Raw genomic sequence first — 18561 nt, forward strand, 5'->3', positions numbered from 1 at the left:
ATCAAATTGTGATTTATGATCAACATAATCACAAGCATAGGATAAGCGTATGTCACATCAGAAAGGGCAATATATACATTAGGAAATATCATATAAATAACAGTGGAGTAACATTAGCTGTTTGTTCATCAAAATCCAGCTTCCTATTTTCATACTTGTGCAATATGATCGTAAATTAAATATTTTGCTTAGTAAAGACACTTTAACAGTACGTGTAATACATGCTGCAAGTGATAAGAATGAAAACATCCTAAACAAAACAAACAAACCTGTTTTATGGCACAACTGACCCAGATTATTGAGTTGTGGACTAATTTGTACAAAATTTTGCTAAAATAATGTAAAATCAGCTGCTTTTTTGACTGAAATTTTTTTGATAGAAATTCATATGTTTTCAGGAGATTAAAGAGGAAGCCCCAGCAGAGCAGTTCTGGGGTAAACCAAACCTGCCTGGTTATCAAATTAATCAGTGACAAGCTTATTTCTAAATTTGAAAGGTGCTAATTGATGCAATAACATTAAAACATAAATTAGCACCTGTCCAATTCTGAGATAACCTTATCACCGATTAATTTGATAACCAGGTAGGTTTGGTTCACCCCAGAAGAACTGCTCTGGCAGGGCTTCCTCTTTAAATTCATGTCTTCCATAGGGGTGTGTGATTTCAAGTGGAATACCCCATTTTGGCTCTTACATGTAGTTTGTTACAATTCACTGATAACGTTTGATCTTTATTTCTATCTTTCCAGCCAATGCCGAAGGATGTTCTATAGAGCAGTCCGCAAAAGCTGTAGCCATACCCAGCTATGAAGACACGATACAACTCACATACAGCTGCATACCAAACTTCCTCAATAAGAACTACAATGTTCACATCCTGAGCAACCATGAAGGCAACGGGAACTCACAGTATCAAATACACAGCCCTGGTATAACAAACGTTTACATCGAAGTGTCTGATCAGGACTTTCGACCTATCGTGTTGATTCTCACATCTAAAGAACCCGTACGGTGGATCCTGAGTGTCAGCCCACGCACTGCCATCATTGATGAGGTTATACTGGTAAGAAAAAGAAAAGTTCTGATTAGTTCTTTGTTGGAGTGAATAATGTGATTATGTGGTTAATCTAGGGTCTGTTTTACAAAGACAACATTGAACTTTTAATATTTAATATGGCTTACTTGCAAGGGTGAGAATAAGAATGTACTCAAACAGGAGCCACTTTTTACCCAAAGTGGTTCCTGGTTCACAGAGATCTTGTGTGAAGATCACAATCACCCTTCCCCCCCCCCCCCCACCCCCTGTCCATGCTTGTCATGCTTGAAGGGTAGACACCAGGCTGCTCGATTTTGTTGGGCTGAAGAGGGTTAGGGTTTTTTTCTATTCCTAATATAATATATTTATTTTGTGCCCGTAGATTTCAGATTACTTTAGCCTAAGCACAGTGGAGCACGATGGTCAAATCAGCTCCATAACGAGGGAGCAATCAACAGATCAGATACCGTATGGATTTGGCGACGACGCTGGAGGCGGGAACACTGTGGGGCTGCTGTACTGGGTGAGGCTTAATTATGGATCGGTGGCATCATTTACAGGGAGCTATAAGGCGGACAGGTGGGACATAAAAATCAATGGGACAGAGATAAACGAAATACCAGCGGCTTTCTTCACACCGGTTCAGGTATGTGAGAGGCAAACTTGTTAATCTTAATTTTACACTGTTTTGATCATTATTCATTTATCTCTTAATTTGAGAATTTTCATCAAACAAATTCAAATGCGAGTAAACTCACACACAGACTTTCCTGTGGCAACCATTTACCATTGTTGAACAACAACCACCTACAAGGAGACACAAGTCTTTGACAAAGACTAGCTGCTGTCACTGATTAGTATCCGAGTTTTATGTGCGACATTTTGTTTCTTCTTTTTGTCAAAAAGTAGGGCATAAAGGAATGTGTTTGTCATGCAATAAACACCGTCCATGAAAACAAGAAATCTGCTATAGGCACAAGGGCAAAAGGAGAGACTCCCTCCGCAGGTTATTTTTTTGCTTGGTTAGATAAAACACAAAATTCCATCCCAAGTGTTACAATATATGTAAGGATTGGCGGTGAAGTATTTTGTGTTGAAAATGCAACCGGTTCCATTGCGAAGTTTGGGGCAGTGCCATGATGGATGAAACTCATACATTCGCTGCAGACAAATCGCCAATTTTGAGGATTTAAATTTGCTCAAGAATCTAGAATGGGACTGACGCAGGATATCTGACTCTTCCCACAATACATTTCTTCCCTGTACTGATTTGCTATTCAGTGCAACATGGGTCCATAGTGACAAGAAATTCCTCAATTGCAAGATCTGGATACGCTCTGTTAATAGAGGTAGTCATTGTGACGTCAACGCCGCCATCTTGTGGGTACAGAGTGCCTTGTTGTTAAGATCACTGCGTTGATGCTTGACTGAAAAGGTGCGTCACACGCTGCGACTTCCGCGTAATCGGGGGCGTAATGTCTAACGCATGACATGCAGAACTGCAGTACCCACAAGATGGCGGATCCCGCAGAAAAGGCTGACGGCCTCTATTGAGGTATATTTATCACTATATTATATCGACCCATGATGCACTGAATAGCAAATCAGTATAGGGAAGAAATGCACTGTGGGAAGAGTAAGATACAATCTTCTCTTGCTGACACCTGAAAAAACTAGATCTAGATGGTTGCATGTGTCAACACATTTTGTGGGGTGGCTTAGAAGGGGGGTTGCAGGTGGGAGCCTGCCTGGGGGGACCAAAAAATTGCACCTCCTTGCACCGGCACTTTGTCAGGGTTGTAGCAAGGTTGCAAAATGTGGGGGGGATACAAATATGTGCCAAAAGTGGTGTGGCCATGTCCTCCCTGGCTGCTCCGCTTGCTGCAGCTCTGTTGACGTTTATGATTCAAGTAGAAATCTTCACCAACTGAAAAGTTTCCAGTTCTGCATTACATTTGCTACAAGATAGGTGTCACATTTTTTTAGAAAATTATTGAGGGGCCGGAGGAGAGGTTGAAGAGGAGATGAGCCATTCCAAACAAATTGTCTTGTGTGGTGTCTCTGTCTGTAAAACCTAGCTACAAATAGTGGCCCTTTTGCAGAAAGGATAAACCCAGTTTACCCAAAGGGCAAATTCAGGCTGAATAGCAAGATTGAGTGGGCAAATCCTGAATGACAGCACTTGAATGTTGTGTTAATGGAAACTTGGTGTTACATTAAGGACCTGGAGTGTAGATATAGGAAGACTAGGGCCCCTGAACTATATCAAGTAGCACCACCTGTGGCATAAGTGGACTACAGTTTACTTGATACAGAGTTATGCGTAGCGCAGCTATAGTATTTCTGCATGTTTTTTGAGGATTATGAATTGATATACACATTTATATATTGACCAGTTTTTACAGGTCCATAGCCAGGATTATTTTTGAGGATGTGGGCACCATATTCCAGTACCCCCCTCGCTATGTCTTTGAGTTATTGTATTGGCTGTCATACATGTAGGCAGGAATTTGTTTGAAATGTGGACTTTTATGGAGAAAATTGTGGCATTTTTAAGTATCTTATTGAATATTTTCAGTGAAGAAAATTGACCCCAATGTAAGTAACTTTTCTTCTATTTTTTGATCATATTTGACCTTTTGGTTTGTTGAGGTGTATATTATAATACCATTGCAGCACAGCCCCACCCTGCACCACCCGGCTATGGACTCTGTCCAAATCAACAGATTCTGATAAAAACAGCTTTCTCAAAGTTATTTTGTCTTTCATAATTTACACAAATATGTCAAGAATTTGAAACTGTACTAATAAGTGAACATGTTAGTATATTGAACCTGAATTATATTTAAAAGCAGTATTACTTTTAGCAATACGATCATGACTTTTGATGACATAAAAAGGCAAGTAATCTTTAAAAACCTCTTTGCTCCATTACATGTCACTTTAAATTACACTGAATTTCCTAGTTGAGATGAGTGCCTCTTTACTGTGTTACCCACGGAACAAGTGTGCTAGTTTTCAAACCAAAATGTGATCCTGTTAAAGTAGTCATTTTTGCTCAGTTAATATATTCACATTTTGGTGATTCCCAATTTTAGTTTTCCTGGTATTAAATTTGCTATGTTTTTTTTCAAATAGCATGGTTGATCAACACAGCAAGCAAATGTAAAAAAATAAGTAAAAATTGAGACTTTGTACTTTTTAGGTTAGAATGTGAGTATATCTATATTGACAATGTTACTCTGCAACTCAAGACTATATGTTTCCTCGTATGTCAGACTTCAGTGGCAAGGTAATATCAGATGAGATGGCAGGAGCCACATATATACGCTAGATATACAGCCGTATTATAAAGGCTTATCCCTTGGACCATGTCATCAAGGCAAGAATGGAGTAACTGTAGAAAAACTCCCAGAAAAACTTCATATCTGAAAATCTGCCTTGTATTCTGTTATTCAGGTTTCCTTTTACAAATTAAGCGTACTGCTAGCCGTCCAGCGCATATTAATTTGCACATGGTCCAATGCACACGCTTGACGTAGTGCGCGTTTACGCGATGGCTTACGTTGAAAAGGAACCTTGGAAAAAATTATAAATCTTAACTTTTTGAAAACAAGGAAACAATAATTTTCATTTATGTTTTCTTGATGGAAGATTTGACTTTCTCCTTACATGTACCTCACAAGCTAGGTCACCACCCTGCCTCCATGCATGATAAAGCACACTTTTAAAATTATGGGAGATTTCCAATTAAAGCACAATTTTATAAATATGTGATTTCACAAAGCTGCGTGATTTTCCCACAAATAGTGGTATTTTCCAGCCCAAAATTGCAGGTGTATGTGTGAGAATTGTCATTCATATACAAATCGATTGCTCAGTGCCAAAAGTGGGTAAGTGCAATAGCTGCCCTGTGAACATTTGGCAATTTACACACAGTATATTGTATTCATCTACACATGGCAGCTATTGCACTTACCCACTTCTGGCACTGAGCAGTCGAAATACACCCAAAAGCTACCAAAAACCCATGGAAATTCCAATGTCATCTTCTTGTCTTCTTTACGTTTGATGGGAATATATGATGGGAATTCTTGTGGAATACGGAAGAGATCGGTATAGGAAATCCCAGTGTCATTTTGGTGGGAATATTGGAATCGTTGGAATGGCCTAATATACTAGTAGAAGCATGTCAGGTAGCTATTGCATACTTGAGCAAATAATATGCTGCCTACCATTGCACTTTCTCTTTAAAATTTGATGCAAACTGTTCAGACATAACAATGCATTGAATTGCATCTCAGGAGAGTTAGCAGGGATTGGTTGCGGACATATAACTCCATCTGATTGGGATTTTTCAGATGTTTACAGGGGCCTGGTGTGCGTGCTGAATTATTTTCTTTTATTAAAAAATTGGTGCTGTGTAAATTTGCAAATACTACAAAATAATTTATAAGAAGATAGTAAATGAAAAGCTCAGAAGCAAAACGTGATCAGCGCCATTTTGAAATTTTGTTGAGATAATATTAATGCCACCAACATGTGCCAGATAATGCTGGCTATTGGCACTCTACTAAAAAAATTCCAGGGTAAAGTTTGAACATATGATCAAAACTAGCACATACAGGTATTTTCTTATTATTTGGACCCCTATATATGACCAGTTTAATAAATAAGGTAAAGTTAAAGAAGTTATACCTGCATTTTTTACAGGATGGAGTACCTATTTCTCTTTCATTAGCGATAAGACTAGACACCACCGTAAAATGTTGCTGGGGGAGGGATAGGCACACCTCCACCGCAGCTAGTCTAATACCTTCCCAACATTTAAGAATGTCAATACCCATTGATACACCTGGGTGGAGAGGAGTAATTGAGGTAAAGTACCTTACTCAAGGGCACAACATGATGGTATCGCTGGGGCTCGAACCCGCAACCTTCCGATTATGAGTCGGAGCCTGTTCTGCTCGGCCACCATGCTCCCCCAGCTTAAATTAATATCGCCAAATACCTGGTGGTTTGCAATTTTTTTTGAAAGACCAGTTCTTCATTTCTATTCCTATTTAACATATAAACAATTTTTTAAGTGTTGAAACATACTTGGAAAAGAAAGTCCAGTTGCAGATAAAGGAGAAAAATGGGTTTTCCAGAGAAATCTGCAAGACTGTGTGTGTAGGCCTACTGGTGGTTCTGCTTGTTTAATTTTCTTTCTTTTTTTCAGTGTTTTCCCCTTGTGCACCATTTTCAGCTTTTTGCTGCATGACAGAGTTCATCACAAAAAACAGGAAAAAAATCAATCAATAGACAGAGTGTCTCTATCCTCCTGAATCATTCATTAAGTTAGTCAGAAAGTGGTAGCGAAAAATACTGCTAATAACAACATGGCTCGATGTTTGGCATGTTTTCACATGCTTATAACAAATCTGATGTTCACTTAATGACCCTTTTATATGATTACTGCTAATTTGAACTTGGGGAAAGCAGACAACGATCTCATGTATACGTGTATGCCATTGAAGCTGCAGTAATGTAGGAAGCTGTGTGATTTGTGACAATCATAATGTATTTTGAAATTTACAAGTTAATAGTTCAAGTATAAACATGTATTTATTAACTAAATGCATCACATAAAGTAACTACCCCCTTCATTATGAGACAATAAATCAAAATTTAGGCAAATTTTGATACCTCAACTGTCTAAAAAGCCCAACATTTCTTACCATGGTAAATGAAGTATATTCAGATTCAAAATTTGCACCAAAACCCATTGAAAATGTTGCTTTTGTTGCTAGAGGGCCTGGTCGTCATTGGTCACCGCAGTCATCCTTGACCAGTCATGTAGTACATGGACTACAAATTTTGAGCTATCCAGACAAACAAGATATCAAAATTCTTTTTGCTATTTTAGTTTTAAAATTGAACGCATAGATTACGAGTTATTGTCCCATAAAAAGGGGGTATATATTGTTTGTGATATGTGTATATAAAGAGCAGCAGGTTTTATTTCAAAGTTACCCGATGATTTTTTTTAAGTATCACATATCACATTGGTGGTATGCTATAGCATTGGAATCCCGGCGTGTTGTGTGTTGTTTGTACCCTGGTTGTGTGTTGTAAGTACCAGACGACTTGAGTTATCAGGGACAAGACTGGGAAAGTCTCTGCAGCTCGGTGGTTAAAGCGGCAGAAATTGAACGGCATTACAATCGTTTCCCTAAATTGTTTTCTAAATTAAGAATCTTTGAGGCTACCTTAAATTTCTACACAAAAGGAAAAAGATGCGCCATAGGGGTATCTTGAAATTCAACCATTTACTCTACCTCTGCCCAGCATCAAATCGAAATAGTGTCATCGCAAGTATCTCATTTTCCGCAGGCATGTGCGTGGATTTATATCCATATAATGAACTGTTAGCACTAACACCGATATTAGTATCACCCTCAGGGACTTAGTTCAACGACCTAAACTTACAAGTGTATTGAGCAATTGACCGCATTGAATAGTAGGGATTCATTTTGTTGTAATGCACCACACAATTGCCAAGGGGGTTGGGATTATCGTATGAATGCCAAGTTGAGTTGCGTACTAATGCGGTGGTATGTTAGCCTTACCCTCACCAATATCAAGCACAGATGATGTTTCAAACATTTAATTTGTTGAAAATTTGTCTCCATTTCAATTATCGAGGAAAATATATACAAATTATTATGCATCTAGGTTTTTGTGCAGCTGATTTGGAGTTAGTACATATATTTCAGTGATATATTCAGTTGTGACACCTAGAAGGTTTTATCATCTCCACCATCCCCCAAGGACATACTTGGGCTATTTCCCCATACTTGGGACTCCTGACCAGTGAGGGTGACAGAAATGTTTTGAGGGGGCATGAAGGGGGAGGTAAAGTGATTTTTTGGGAAATCAACAAAATTTGTGCAAAATTGCTGCAAAAAGTCGAAATTGTTAGTAATTGAGGTTTTTATGGGGGGGGAACTGGGGGACCCCCCCTGTTGCACCCCTCCTGCCCCTGTCTAAACATGAAAATAAGGACAGTTGGATTACCCACTTTTAGTCCAATTCTCATGTTTCCCCATAATTTTTTTCTTCTGGTGCTGCCACTGATATGTGGGGGGGGGCACTTGTATTTTGGAGTGGATATACACACTCACTATGAAATGATCATGCAATTTTTGCCAAAGCTCACAAGATGCTGTGAACTACCAAATCGCAACAGTTTAAAATAGTTGCTAGCCTTAAGCTATCAATGAGATTTATAGATGGAAGTGCTTGTGATTGGTCCTGTCACAATTTGATTGAATATCCATTAGGGTTTGGTTGAAAATATTTCTTATAATGTAATCCTATAATGTAATTTTTCAATTTAACCATAAATGTATGGTGGACTGGTTATATTGTTATTGATGTGTTTTCAAATTGAAATTGATTGTTAGTTACTGATAACCTATCATTTTTTGGTCTCAATATGTAATCAAATTGGCTAGGTTCTTTGGTAATTTGTCGCATTAAAGAATATGAAGCTTTTGGTAATTTATTCTGTTTTCCTGCAAAAGGTCTATCAAGCAAATGAGCTATTCCAGTTGAAATCCATACACCCCTATGGAAGACATGACCTTAGTCTCCCAGAGAGGGAGTGTGAATTTCAAGTGCAGTTAACTTAACTTCACACCTCCTGTATGGGAAATTAAGGTCATGTCTTCCATAGGGGGTGTATGGATTTTCATGAATAGCCAAATGCGAGTCCTGTCAATTAAATTGAGATTTGAACAAAAAGGATTATAAAATATGTCAAGCCTAAACATGTATTTTGCTTTTCAATAATTGAGACCACTATCTGTGCACCCCCTCCCCGGACTAACCCAAACCAACTTCTTTATGTTCCTTAGATGGTGGTTATGTTCCAAAAGTGGCCCTACGCAATGATTTAATCATTTTAAAACTAGCTAAAATATAGATTTTGACAGCACATTTCCCTCAAAATAATCAAATAGGCAAATTACGAGCAACCAATTACAGCACTGGACAATCACGCAATGCACAAATAAACTAGTTGTGCGAATAGTTTTATCGCTTAAGGTGCGCGAACGCGTAAGTCATTGTAGCGCACAATGGAGACTTCAAGACATTGTTGGATAACCTTCCTGCCTGTGTGCGTATGTCATTTAACAAGCAACCTGATTGGGAAGCACATATATGGCATCATATGTGGTGGTTATGAATGAGTTTATGAATGCTAATTAAAGGTTCTTATTCTCTTGTTTTCTTCAGGTGGTAATTTCAACAGGGGACGCTCAAGGAATGTTCGTCTTGCAGGAAGGAAGCACAGTAGCATATATGAAGGTCGTGTAGAAGTCTATTGCCAAGGAGCTTGGGGTACTGTATGTGACAATCAGTGGGACATACTAGACGCCACAGTGGTCTGTGAACAGCTCGGATACGGGCAAGCTGTACGGCCTGCCTACGGTGCCGAATTTGGAGAAGGATCTGGCATGATTATATTGAATAATGTGGATTGCGAAGGAGATGAAAAGAATTTGTTTGATTGTAAATTAAACATTAGACAGCCTGGAGAAGCTAATTGTGAACATAGCAATGATGCAGGAGTGGTTTGTTATGGAGAATGTAAGTTGTATGATTATTTTGCTGACGGGAATGTCAAGGTTTGAAAATGTAAAAGCACACACACATCAACACACCCCCCCCCACACACACACACACACCTGTTTGTAAATACCTCCAAACGAGGACCTTGACTTAACGAGGATCTAACTGAGGACTCACACACCCGTTTTTAATCGACACACGGTAGACCTCACACAGACACACCAGACAACTTACTATCCAATTGTGACCCGTCCTATACACCCCCACCCTATGGGGGACCTATCTTATATGCATTTTTGCATCATATACATCATCCTGGTGATAGTATCAAACTGAGGACGTCCTCGTTTGGAGGTGTGTCCTCGTTTTATGGTGTGTATCCATATGTAGGTCCTCGTTTGGAGGTATTTACAAATGCCCCCCTACACACAAAATCACATTTGCAAGATATTTGAGACAAACCTTTTTTTCATAAGGCAGAACAAAATAATAGTTTTGTCTCATGTCCCATGGAAGTTTTTATTTTATTTTTATAAATTAAAGCAATATTATAACATTATCATACAAAATAGATTTGCATTTCTTTGCCATAAAATGTTAGTTCTTACTGTCAGATATATCCCTGTTTATTTTTGAGCCGAACAACTATGGCAAAGCAAAGAAAATTGAATTTACTATCATCAGCGCAGATGTCGCCAATTACGTACCACTCCTTCGGTCATGTTATGGTACGACCCTTTGTTGTGTAGATCACCGTCTCTCGCACGCAGTGTACGTACTGTGTGTTATGAACATCGTGTATGCGTTCGACTAATAATTCCATCGTAATAATAAGGCGCCGGTTCCGGCGCTTTATTCAAAATCTCGGATTTTGACAAAACTACAGCACCTAGAGTCTTGATTTTTGCAGGGTATATTGGTTTAATAAAGTACAATATAATCATGTAAAAATGAATTTTAAAAAATCAGTGAGGGCGTCCTCAATAGCAAATGTTATAATATGGCTTTAAACAACACCAATTTTGGGTATTTTATAATATCAAAATATATGTAAACACAATTCTATACTATGGCTATGTTTAGCTGGAATACAGGCTACATCTAGCGTTACAATTTCGGAGTTCTGGTGCGAACAGAAACAAAGTTGAAATTGAATATTGATTTTACAGCGGATTTTCGGCCAAATTTTGTTAAAATACACACGGGGAACATGAGACAAAACTGTTATTTTGTTTGGCCTAATGCACTAAGAATGTAACCAACATTTCCTCAACACACTGGAAGCAATGTGTTATTACAATAACCAATATTGTGTAGTTATTTCTTTTTTTTGTATCAGGAATAGGTCCCTATGCAAGTTACCAGTAAGTTCATGATATTGTTTAATTTGGTGAATTCTGTGAACAAAATCAATGTAATATAATCATTGATCACTCTTCGCAATAATAAAATTGCCAACAGATGCCAAATCACAATACTGGAAATACGTTGATGACATGACCTTTGGTGAGAACCGTCATCGTAATGTTAAAGGCTGTCTTCAAGATGATTTGAATGATTTTACTGAGTGGGCCAAAAACAATTGCCTTAAATTAAACCCATCCAAATGCCAGGCTCTTCTTGTTAATTTTGGTAGATCAGAGCCACTACACACAGATTTGAGAATTGGTAATGAGCCTCTTCCTTATGTTGACAAAGCGAAAGTGCTCGGTCTCTGGTTACAAAATGACCTTAAATGGGACGCCCAGGTTAATGATATGCTTACCAGAGCCAATAGGCGTCTTTTTATGCTTCAAAAAATTAAAAAAATTTGGCTTCTCTCAAGATGAGCTCACCATTGTTCTTAAAAGTTACCTTAGACCAGTTCTCGAATATGCTGCTGTGGTTTGGCACTCAAGTATTACATCAAAACAATCTGCTGATATTGAAAGAATTCAAACACGGGCATGTAGGACAATACTTGGTTGGAACTATACATCTTATGATGATGCAATTACTTCGTGCAATCTTGATTTTTTAACTAACAGAAGAGAATTACTCTGTCATTCATTTGCTGAAGGGCTATCAACCAATGCTCGTACTAGTCATCTCATTCCCCCCACTAGGTTTGAAGCCCATGGTAGAAATCTCCGCAATTCAAGTGCAATATCAAAAATTCCTGTCAGAACATCCAGGTTTGCTCATAGTCCAGTACCATATTTTATTAATTTATTGAATCAGTAGTTATCCTTTTGCATTTGCCATTTTTAGTGCTTTTAAACAGTTTTGATGTATTACATGTATATGCAGGTGTCATTATTTATATAATTTATTACTACACTATACAACAACAAAAATACATAGCAGGTTTACTTATTGAACTTTTTAAAAACTTTTCTTCCCCTTCCAGCCGCTAACGGACCTATGGAAATCACACAGTACATTATACGTCTGGCAGGCAGTAACAAAGAAAATGAAGGCAGAGTGGAGGTCCTCTTCAGAGGAGCCTGGGGCACCGTGTGTGATGATGAATGGGACATTATAGATGCTAGAGTCGTCTGTAGGCAACTCGGCTACTCAGATGCCATCAGACACACGGTCGGCGCCGAGTTTGGTCAGGGTACGGGGGTTATTGTGTTGGACAATGTGGCCTGTACTGGGGAGGAGACTAATTTGTATGAGTGCCCACTGCAACCTAGAGTTCCTTTTGGGAGGAATAATTGCAAGCATGCTGAAGATGCTGGTGTTGTATGTCTAGTTGATTGTAAGTATACTAGGATATATTCTTTTAACACTTTGGTTCACCTCAAGTTTGGTAGTGATGTAGGTTTGTATTAATCGCGCAGAGCGTACAAAGGAGGTTTGTTGGCACTCCTGACAAAGCATTGACGTCACTACCAAACTTGAAGTGAACCAAAGTATAGTCTACATTGTATTCCACCACTGAAACCATTTTTGTCATAAACTGCTCACAGAAGTATCCTGCGCCATCTTTGAGTCACTTCCGCTCCTGCCGGGTTTCGAACCCACAACCTTGCGGTTAAAAGGCGAGTGCGCTAGTGTATAGACTAAAAAAGGACTTTCCTGACTAGTCTATGAACTAGCACATTTATACCTCTGTGACAAAGCTCCCTTGTAAAGCATGTCCTCGCACCATACTTCCTGGACTCAGCCAGCCATTTTTATGAACTCCTAAACACTTTCCAATGGATGGATACGCCTGATGTTAAGAAACACCAGGGACCACTGTTGCCACCATTTCTGTCATAAACTGCTCACTGGCAAATTCAGGTTGAGCCCAAGATTTTTTCAGCTACGCAAATTCAGTGTTAGCGATTTTGTACAATGATACTAGAGCTATTTTTTTCGAGACAAATGCATATAGTGTACTCAATTGATTTTGAGTGGTATTACTGAGCTGGCTGATCAATTGATCGGTCTGGCCCTGCGCAAGAATTGGACGTGTTACATAGTGCACAATTACATCTTATTCAAAAACAGTTAACTGTGTCACGGTGCATCGAATATCCTATGAACGTAAGTTAACAGTAAATAAGAAATTCCCATTTGAGCCCAGCCGTAACTTGTGCTACAATCCTGGTCAAACACTTTGGTACTTCAAATGTGTCCCCCATTCTCTGGTTCAGTGTTGCAACATGTTGATGTGGTCATGCGCCCCTACAGGCACCCAGCATTGATTGATAGGGAAGGGGATGAGGATAGGAGTAATAGGAAAGGATTTATACTTGCCACTACAAAGATATTGCACAATTTTAGAATGCTCGATATTACGGAAATATGGTTTAAACACAGTCCAAGTTTTACATATACTCAAGTTTTACATATATGTTCCAACTACTTTTGACCAGGATTGTAGATGTGAAAGTTTAACTTAGCAGTTATTATTTTTCTGAACAAACATTTGTTTTTTCTTTTCATCCACAGCAACTTTCAGCCTCAAGTTCCTCATCGGTCCAGTCACTTTTTTCCTCATTGTTTCATTACTGTGTCTTGCCATCTGCTGCCTATGCAAAGTGTGTCGTAACACCCTACAAAGACGGCGACGTGCTGCTGCGGGACAATCTGTGCAATATACCAACGGCAACGAATACCAACTGTACGTCGGCGACGATCCCAACAGAGGGACGCCGATTGGCGACGTTGTCGATCTACCACCGTCGTATGATTCGGTGTTAAGAAACTCTGCAGCGTACCCTAGAACTGCTGATAGTATGCACTCGTCCTTTTCGCCTGTGCCCAGTACACCGCCTCCGTCCTATTCAGGTCGAAACCGGGTGAAAGTGCTTTCCCATTTGATACTAATGAAACTGCAAATGTATGATGTAGCCCGTATGTGTAATCATCTAATTAAGCTAGCTACAGCAGTCCGGTTTCTCGAAGCATGGGTAGTGGTCGGGCTTCTCAAGCCAGCAGGCTAACCCCACCAATGTGCATCCATTTTATTGATTTATGTTTCTAGGTGATGTATGATGTGAAATTGTAAGCACTGGTATAGTTCTAATTGGGCTTAAGCTTGATGGCTTAGGATGATGGCTTAAGAAGCCTGGCCACTGGCCATGCTTTGTGAAACTGGCCCTAAGTGAATTGTACTGCTGATTCAAACAGTGTAATGACAGTTGCCATTTGTTATTTTCAAACAAACAGTTGTTTTTCTCTGTAAAATGTCTCGGGATCAAAATATTGTGAGATTTACATCAAAATTGGGCTACATCAGACTAAGTTGATAAGTGAAGTGTACTTATCTAAAACTTGCACAGTCTACCACCTCATGTTACTCTGTTACTTAGATTGTGGAATAAGATCACAGTAATTAGTTTGTAATATTTCAAAAACAAACACATTGTGCATCTTCTCAGGATTATACCTGCTGTAAATGTGGAACATGGCTGGTGGTAGACAAATAAGTTTTGGAAAAGTGGTCTTCAAGTATACACTAAGTGTTTATGAAGGCTGTAAAGGCAAGGCAAGGATGCATATTTGTACAACCTTTGAACTACCAGCAAGTGAACATGGTATGTGAACGGGTTGCAAGGAAGATCAATGAAGATGCTGTAAGCTGGCAGGCCATCTTGGAAATGGGAACAAAAGGGCCAGTATGGAAAACATGAACAGGAACACATGAAAGTGCTAGGATGGAACACATGAAGGGCCAGGATGGAACACATGAAAGGGAACATGTGAAAGGGCCAGGATAGAGCCTTGTTAATCTGTCTGGCTGGAGTCCAATATCTGTCAGCAGATAGTAATGCAGTTGCCATATAATGCAGCCTATTTGTATTTTATAATTTTCATTCGCAGCTGAATGCTGCAATACATGATCATGATGTCTGTCTGTATGACGTGTAACTATCGGTGATTAAACAAGTTTTTTATTACATGAGCAAGAAATAAACACCTCAAATAAAGAAAGTCCGCAGTCATGTAACCCGTCCTACACCAAAACCTGATCTTGTTATGACAATGTGATTGAAAAGGTCGTGTGCAGAATCTTGTTAGCTGCAATTTGATACCAAATTTGCTACCGAAAACTCTAAATTCAGAGAGATTGATACCAGTATATGAAATTTGGTGCATTTTCAAAAGTTGCAAATTAAAAACGAATCACGCGGACTGTAAAGGTGAATGGCAGAGCGAGACCAGTGACATAGCCCGAAACAACCGCTGGGTCATATCGATCGATCGTGTCCTAGTATTCATCAGTAAAGCACTGTAGCAATCCATGCGTTTTAAATTAACAATTGAATAAAGCGCGCACTTGGGATAGTCGACAGGCATGACAGGGGCCATCGTGGGCAAGCAAGCTTGACCATATTGCCACGCTAAGCAATTTCGACCGCGTCATCGCTTTGATTTGCAACTTTTGAAAATGCACCAAATGCCATAAACTGGTATCAATCTTTGTCACTTTTGAGTGTTTGGTAGCTAATTTGGTATCAAATTGGGGCTAACAAGATTCTGCACACGACCGTATCAATCTAATTGTCATAACAAGATCAGGGTCTGGTGTAGAACAGGTTACATGACGGCTGACTTTCTTTATTTGAGCAGTTTATATATATATATGAACAGTTTAAAGTGTCATTTACTAATAATTATTAACACTATTATGGTGTTTAGGGTAAACAATTTGACACAGAATCTATCAGCAAATTGGGACAAGATTCACGGGATTCTTCTATGCTTCAATTGGATAGTCCCAAATGGGTTAAATTTGGGTCTCTGCATACCTGAGCAACTAACAGAAAGAAATGGCAACATATGGGTGTATGGTGTATATTCCCTCCATTAAGTGAAAAACTCTGAGATGCCACTGGGGTGTGAAAAAAACCGGAAATTATTGATCTTACTAGCTGTTTGTGTCACAGGAGTGTGAGTGCCGTAGGCCTAAAGCTCTTCTAGGCGCAGATCCCTTCTAAGAGGATCTGGGAGCATGTTACCCCTGCAAATATTGAACTCAAGACTCAATCTGGTACATTTGGGGATATTCCTTAGCCTAAAATTGAATCAATTTTTACTTGCATCTTAAACTTTAAAGTAAACAAGTGGTATGCAATTTATGATTGATTGATTGCAGACCTGCCAACTGTCCCTCTGTTTGAGGGAATGCCCTTCTTTTCAGGTTTTCCAAAGTGAAAAAGAGGGACATTCTATCCTGCTTTCTGAAAATTTCAGCGATGGCATATTTAAATGTAAGAACAACAGAAAATGAGAACATGATGCACATTTCACTTTAAAATTTTGCTATAGCATTCTGTTTAGTCTATTGTGATAGATTTAGACCTGCAAAACCTTCCCTGAATTCTGAAAGTATTGCAAACCTTGAGTCCTTGAATTTGTTGGTACCTGGTTTTGGCCTCAATGTCCCTCTTTATGACTTTGCTAGGTTGGCAGCTCTGTGATTGATGCAACTCTTACAAAATTCCATTTACTTAAGTTTGTCAAATATGAAATGCAGTAGAACTTGCTGCTTTTGGGAAAATATCATGTTAAAATGTGTGTACACTGTGGTGTTTATAATCAAGAATACTGGCTGAAAAAATTGTGGAGAGATTTGGCTGAATTTAGTTTCTAAGTGCTGAAACTTTTGGTCATTCTTGTAACTGTACCTGACTGTGTGTATAGATATTCAGGGAGGTGGTGGTATGGTGTGGGAAATACTGTGTGCTAGGTGTCATTGTGAATCTACCAACAAGTGTGCTTTTTAAACAAAGATACAATTATGATATTTAAACAAATGTTAATAAAAGGATCTTGGTTTCTTGGTATTTCTTAGCCAGCCGCCTGTCATTTTAGATATACTGACATTTTGCTTCTTGTTTGGGTAAAATGCCTTTGACATTAATGCTGAAGACCACCACTATATTTTGTCTCGTCTTAAGTTTAGAGTAACACCATGTTGGATTTTGCAGTGGCAGATTCAAATCGTGCACGCAAACCTGGTGGGCATATATACATGTGCATAGAAGGATGATTTGTCCATACTCTGGTGACCGAACCATGTAAAAGAACTAATTCAAATCTGCCACTGCAAAATCCAACATAGCGTTACTCTCAACTTGAGACGAGATGCACTGTAGCCCACTATATTGGTTTAAATCAAGACACAGGTAGGCCATATTTAAATTTACTGAAATCTTTGTAGACTGCTGTAGATTAGTTAATGTTTCAAAGGTCAAATTGGAACAGGCAATTTTCTTCAAATGGATGCATGGGCAAATCTCAATTTGTAGCAAAGACATTGAAGGACTTTCAAAATTTTTACGCTTATATGGTATGACTCAGGCTTGACCACAAATGTGAAAATATACAGACCAATCCCCTACAGGTTAAGTCCCAGCATCAACCATTCAATTATGAGGGTCAATCGTTAAACAAAGTGCAAGAGACAAAATTACTATACCTCATAAATATTTATTAGGTAATCCAGACATCTTATTGGTTAATCACGCCAGCGTCCGAGTACGGTATTTTGACTACTTCCCGCGCCTGTGCAATTACGCGCACGCGGGAAGTAGTAATAACTTCCGCACCCTACTACCACACGGTGTCTCGACCCGCAGCGTCGCCGTTCTTTCAGGCGTAGCATTATGCTGCTAACGGCAATTCTGCAGGCGTGTTTATCGTGAAAATGGCGTCTGCTGCAGTTATTTTGGTGAGATTACCGATGGATAATTACACGCGAATTTGACATTTTATGAAACAAAATGCTATTTATGGAATGTTAAAAAGAAAATTAGAATAATATAAGTCAAAATGTAAATTGATTGAACAGAAATCCTCCAATAAAATCAGGTAAGCAAAATATTAAGCTTATTTACCATGCTGGCCGCCCGTTGACTTGTGTGTGTTGACTTTTGTTTACGATTTTACCGTGATAGTGCAAATATTTATGAGGTATAGTAAAACAAATACAACATGTTTTATTTAGGGAAAGTAGTAAAACTACTGGTCCCTCGGTGTTGGATGATTTGACTACTTCCCTCCGCTGACGCGGGAAGTAGTCAAATCATCCAACACCTCGGGACCAGTAGTTTTGACTACTTCCCCTCAAAACATGTTGTATTTGTATACTGCTATGACATACTGTGTAATTTTACGATCTTGCGAAAATACACCATGCTTTGTAAGTGAAGGCATAGACTGCGTGGGTGATTTGTGTTATTGGCCCTCATGAATATGCAAGAATTCACAGCATACAAAGCACAGGGACTATGCCTGTAGGTGGTACTAGATTGAAATGATAGTACATGTCACTGGAAGTCCTTCCCAACCATATCCTTATATGCTGTTATATTGTGCTGCCTTTAAGGATAGTGTATATCATGTAGTTTTCTAGAGGCAGTGACGTCAGTACTTTGTCGCAGTTATTTTGTGAGCATACACAGCTGTACCGCCTTTGATCGCAT

General features: G+C 39.0%; 1 protein-coding gene across 1 annotated transcript in view; it reads left to right on the forward strand.

Annotated features, from left to right (window-relative positions):
* The window catches only part of LOC140172690 (uncharacterized), a 61686-nt gene extending 47097 nt beyond the window's left edge, over positions 1-14589 (forward strand). Inside the window, exons 4-8 of the mRNA XM_072195822.1 lie at positions 750-1063; positions 1419-1686; positions 9320-9673; positions 12045-12398; positions 13580-14589. Coding sequence (XP_072051923.1) covers positions 750-1063; positions 1419-1686; positions 9320-9673; positions 12045-12398; positions 13580-14073 — 1784 coding nt within the window. The 3' untranslated portion in view covers positions 14074-14589. The remainder of the gene's footprint in view (positions 1-749; positions 1064-1418; positions 1687-9319; positions 9674-12044; positions 12399-13579) is intronic.
* The last annotated feature ends 3972 nt before the right edge of the window (positions 14590-18561 follow it).

The sequence above is a fragment of the Amphiura filiformis genome, chromosome 16 (assembly GCF_039555335.1).
Source record: "Amphiura filiformis chromosome 16, Afil_fr2py, whole genome shotgun sequence".
NCBI classification, from domain to species: domain Eukaryota; kingdom Metazoa; phylum Echinodermata; class Ophiuroidea; order Amphilepidida; family Amphiuridae; genus Amphiura; species Amphiura filiformis.